Here is a 5,575-nt window from a genome sequence, read left to right on the forward strand (position 1 = left end):
GGCGGGGGGCTGGGGCCGGCGGTTAAGCCTGAAGCCAAACCGCATCCTTCTGCCACAGCGCATCCCTGCTGCTCTCCCGGCCTCCCTGGAATACCACCATTTTGTTTACTTCCATTAAATAACAGATTTCACCTTCCCTAAAGGATTCCCGCCCACAGACACTTCCCCTGGGTTTGGAGCCCCCCAGGTTCCCCTCTGGGCACCCATAAAGCCCCGAGCAGTGCTGGCTGCCGGGGTGGAACTGCCAGCCCACGCTCGTACTGGCAGAGGGGACAGGAGACACGTACCTGAAACGTAACACTGCCTTTCCTATGCCCTGATCAAAGTACTGCAACACAAACATTCCCAGTGTCCTTATCACGACTGGGCCACATACAACACAGAGCACAGTGCCAGGCAGATACTAGCCGTAGGTACGTACATCAGTCGCCTTCTTTTCCGCCTGCTCTAGTTTTTCCTGGGCATCTTTGAGAGCCTCTGAGTACTTGTCCAGCTCATCTTCAGTTCCTTTCAACTTCTTCTGCAGAGCTACCAGCTCATCCTCTACCTTTCAAGAGAGAAAAAAACCCCAAATAACAAAGTGAGCACTTTGACGTATTATCAGTTACAGTTGAATATGGTTAAAACCTCTCTTTACTATTAGTTTTAACCCAACATAACATACAAAGAGTCACAAAAGAGCAGATCAAAGTTCTGCTGGGGCAAGAAGGCTGAGAACGAGCAGTAGCAGTTGCCAGGGAAAGATCGTTAAAACCTATCATCCTTAGAACAACCTTCCCTGCCACCGCACACACAGCACCCGGTTTAATACAAAACTTGGTGTGAGCCCTTTGTCACCTCATTTCTGTTTTGGACTCCACAACACTCTGCAGCAGTGTAATTATAAATGTTTTAAAATTACGTCCTTGTGTTTTTTCTAACATTATTACCTGATGATTTATTAGGAAACTATTCAATTCCTGTATAGCTAGAAAAACTGAGTGGTCGTTCCCTAATCATCTTCTGCATGTTGTGTGAGACACTTCAAACCCAACGTGATACCCTGGAAGACAGAGGGAACAAACGGGTCTGGCCCGTGACAGACCCTGTGGTAAGCGGGAGGTGGGACTCGATGGCCCGAGGTCCGTTCCAACCCCAATTATTCTCTGCCTAATTGTGGGCCAACAAGGTACACTGCATCCTACCATGAGGTTCAGTCTCTCTCCTCCATACCATATAAATCCGTATTGTACGCTAGAATGGTACTATTTATAACCTGCCGGGAGACTGTTTAATGACAAACTGTCTCGTGCTCCCTGAAGAATTTACATTATCAGGAGGTTCGCTGCTGATAAGGGTGGGCCTGCAAACCCATCTGCTGTCGTTTCATCTGCAATACAAAACAGTTCAGTCTGCAGAGAAACTGATTTAACCATTTAGCTCCGCCTTCACATGAATTTAGTCTATCAAAATAGTTCACTCAAAATAGTTTGTGTTTTACTGCGCTGATTTTCTTCATTCTAGCTTCAAAGATAGCTTTAACAACATTTTTGGTAGCACTATTCTTGAAGATTATTATGTTGCTACACTTTTACTCAGAGTAACTAGATAGTGAGAGAACTGAATAAGCTTGCTTGGATGCTTTAACAGAGGGACAGTAAGCAGGACGAAGGAAGTGATGTTTACTTTGTGTATGACATTAAAATCACTACTCGAGTACTGTGCCCACATTAAAAAAAAAAAAAAGCTGAAAAAATTGAGACAATTCAGAAAAGAGGAGTAAGAGCAAAGACTTATATTTCTCTTTTAGTTTTTTATTGTGAATTACCCTCATATAGATACTTGAAAATTCCCACAGGTGTGCCATTTATCACTCCGTAGGAAATCGCCTTTGATAACTCAATGTAAAGGAAGGGTAAGCATTCCATCACCATTAACCGCTCTGAATAACAATCTGCTGTGGCTGTTCCTGAGTGCAGAAAGATTAGCTGGGGAAACTGTGGCCCAACAGAACAGCACCTGATCAACACCTTTGAAGGTAGGAAAGAAAGAGGGACTACATACACAGGGCGATGTGTGCAGCTTGTAGAAGCCTAATGTAATGACACAGAAGAGATGAGTAGTTTTCCTTATGCTGGGGGTGGAGGGGGAAGCAGCAGCTGACCCTGAAAGTTTATTAACATCATCCAGGATCTCAAGCCAAACTTGAACATAAGACATGTTTGGCCAAATGAATGCTAATAATGTATTATAGCAGTCTGGAAGATGTAGCAGAAGCAGCCACATTTAGAGGATGTAAAAGGAAAAGACGAGATAATTTTGCAAGAGGTGCTATAAGAAAGGTGAATGTAGTCAACTTACATTTCAAGATCGTTCTGAAAATACTATAGCTCAAATATGATGGGGATATCAGGAATAAAGAACATTGAAAAGCAAAATAATACGAAAATGTTATCACTAAAATTCAGTTAAAATAAGAGCTTTCAAATTAAGGTATTTCTGATTATTCTTAACACAAAAATCATACAACATATCTACTGTTGAGTCACAGCTGGCACCTCTAAGGGGCACTCTGTACACCAAGGACTAGTCAAGTGAACTTTATTAATTCACTTCAAGGAGAGGCTCAATTAATGTTTAGACACAGCTGACTCTTCAGGAGGTATTAACACTAGTCCTACAGGTGTTCAAGGTATACAGCTTTGATTTGGAGCATGTCAGGCCTTTTCCATGGAATCACAAGCACAGGAAAATTAAGGCAATTATGCAAGATTCAAGAAAAGTTAGACAAAGTACTCTTAATAATCTGTGGATAGTGCTTATTTTGCAAAGACTTAGATGGCTGAAAAGAGAAGCCCTGCCTGTATGAGTGCAACATCACAAAAAGGCAAAAAGACTTCAAAGGAAGATTAGCAGAAAACCCAACTTCAAATTATTTTGCTTTCTGAATCAGAAAGTTGCAACATAGTATTTTGTTACACTTATTTCCACACCGCATACACAATCAATGATTTTATTTCTACTTACCTGTTTGCATTTGTCCTCAGCTGCCTTCTTATCTGTTTCAGCCTGCTCTGCTCTGTCAATGGCATTCTCCTTGTCTAACTTCAACATCTGCATCTTTTTCTTGATAGCTTCCATTTTTGCCGAAGGATAGGTTGTATCTGTCGCGCAACTGAAAGAATTTGGAAAAGTAAAGTTTTAGATTTTTAACAGCTTGGGCAGAGAAAGAAGTTGTACCCAGACAAGTCACAGGGAAAATGAGCTCAAGTGGTTGTAGAGAGCTTTAAACCCAGAGACCCCTGGACAAAACCCAGATCTACTGGCCTCTTCTCTGATCTTTCATACACAGCCTTTCTAAGGAATGAGCTGGAACAGGCTCACTAGAGGAATCTTCAGCACTCCATCATCTCCTTATTTGGGTCCTGTTTTCTTAAAGAGAAAACTGTTTCCATTTTTAAGCTTCTGACAGAAGCAAAAGTGTTGACATATGAACACATGCTTGAAAGAAAGCTTATTAGCACCCCTCCGTGTTTGTAGAGCAATTAAACAGCCCAAAAGATCTATAGGGATGGCGGGGCTTCTTATACTAATTGCATAAGACTAATGAAGGAAAGGGAAGGATCTTTTTGGATTATTCCACAATAAATCCATGCATAAAATAAAAGAAGAATCTACACTTAAGAGGTAGCTAAATTTATGTTATAAAAAGATGCAGGATATGTTATGAGACAGCATTTTTTTTTTTTTCTGTGAAAACAAGCACTGGTGTTAAGGAACTAGCTATAATCTGTAATAGTATAATACATAAGAGGTCAGATTTAGACACCAAGTTCAGGCTCAAAGGCATTCAGCGAGTTTGAGTGCCTGTCTTTGAAATTTCTCTCACTAAATACTTTGGGAACTGAACAATACACCTGAAATTGCAGTCTGATGAGCACTGTAAATTATTTCTTCTGCTTTATGAAGCAATCACTTTCCCTCTGTCAGGCAAGGCAAGAGCAGGCCCTGGGAAGAGCATCAGGAGCAGCTCCGCTGAGGACACCAACAAGAGCATCCAATGGCCGTGCGATGAGCCCTGTTTGCTTTTCCAGCCCTATTAAACACATCCCCATGCCCCAGCTGCCCTCTCCCATCCCTTCATACGCTCTAGCTTAGCTTCACAGTGCCTGACACCCACTTTGCCCTGGCTGCAGCAAGGGCTCGCGTACTCCACGTCCCCGAGCAGCCCGAGAGCACCTGACTGTGCTACACAGGGACCTGCACGCCCTTATACTCCCCCACTTCTAGGGCAAAACCACAGGGTTAGCTTCATAGGTGCCTTCCCAAAGGAGTTACACTGACACATGCTCTTCCTTTCTCCCGTATTTTTCTTTTCTGTTAAACCAGATGCCTTTTTCCATTGCCTAAGCAAAAAAACCAGCGATGTAAATGATGATTTGGACTTGATGATCCTTATGGGTCCCTTCCAACTTGAGACTCTAGTCTAGTCTAGTCTTTCCCAAATCCTGGTCCCGTTAACCACCCCATGATCCTTTCCCCACCGATTCTGCCCCCGCCCTGCCCTCCAGAGCCCCGTGCTCCCTCCCAGGGACACACAGCCCAAACTCTCTCCACCCCCTCACAAACCCCCTCAGGCCTTCTCTCATAAGTGCTCACAGCATCCCCAGCCATGACGGGTACCAAAAGACTCAGCACAAGACCCAGGAACTCCCTCATCCTCGTGAGTGAGCTGGCATGACACTGAAAGGTGTTCAAGAGACGCTTCTAAGGAAAATATGCCCTTTATTTATCTAAACTTGATGGTAGAATGGACACAGAGCCAACACCAGCACAATGCCTATAAGCACAACCAGAGTCCCGCAAACCATCCCCAAAGCACCTCTGGGTCAGTCAGAGCATTTGCTAGGCTGCTCAGGCTGCCTTTTGTGAGAGATTTACTGCTGTTTTGATTCAAAATAAAACCAATGCTCACACTGCTACTAAAACCAAGACCTCAGCCCCCGCCGGCCCCACCTCTGCCTGATTAAGAGAGCTTCGGCCCCCCCGGCCCAAGATGGCCGCCGGGAAGCGCCCCGAGGGGCTCTGGGCTGGAGGCGCCAAGATGGCGGCGCGCCCGAGGACTACACCTCCCAGAGGGCTGTGCGCGATCGTGCCGCCCCTCCTCAGCGCCCTCAGCCCCGGCCGGGCCCGCCCAGCACCTCCTGTACTTCCATCCCTCGTTAGCAGCGGTTAAATAACCCCAGGTTCAACCGCTCGGCGTGTCCGCCTTCCTCTCCCCCACATAAAATAATGCTCTGAATTTTTAACAGCTGTAGGTCGAGTGTTCACTGGGAAACCAGTGCTGGCTCTTCCCTACTCAGAGTGCACCCATGCTCCTCAGCCCACCTCCCATCATAATGAAACATGCTTTTACCCCCAGAAATCATCATATCTGCCTCTCCTCCTCTGGCCCGCAGGTACTGCTGCAACAAGGTGGCCTCACGGGCATTTTTTGTCCAATGATTTAACCAGTGAAAGATAAAATCTGCAGGTCCTGAGCCTGGGAACTGGTTTAAGGAGTCGGGGCAGGCACTCAATTAACAGGGCTGCTGAA

The 5,575-nt window shown here is 45.1% G+C and overlaps 1 protein-coding gene across 3 annotated transcripts in view; it reads right to left on the minus strand.

Moving 5' to 3' along the window:
- TPM4 (tropomyosin 4) overlaps positions 1–3,314 on the minus strand; it is a 9,343-nt gene extending 6,029 nt beyond the window's left edge. For 2 of the 3 annotated variants that reach the window (XM_009895177.1, XM_009895176.1), the window contains exons 1-2: positions 3,007–3,314; positions 422–547 (exon numbers count right to left, since the gene is read on the minus strand). In XM_009895177.1, the coding sequence (XP_009893479.1) occupies positions 422–547; positions 3,007–3,120 (240 nt within the window). In that variant the 5' untranslated portion in view covers positions 3,121–3,314. The remainder of the gene's footprint in view (positions 1–421; positions 548–3,006) is intronic. The other variant, XM_009895179.1, reaches the window with a different exon arrangement.
- Positions 3,315–5,575: the final 2,261 nt, after the last annotated feature.

Source organism: Charadrius vociferus, unplaced genomic scaffold, assembly GCF_000708025.1.
Source record: "Charadrius vociferus isolate BGI_N301 unplaced genomic scaffold, ASM70802v2 scaffold291, whole genome shotgun sequence".
Taxonomy (NCBI): Eukaryota; Metazoa; Chordata; class Aves; order Charadriiformes; family Charadriidae; genus Charadrius; species Charadrius vociferus.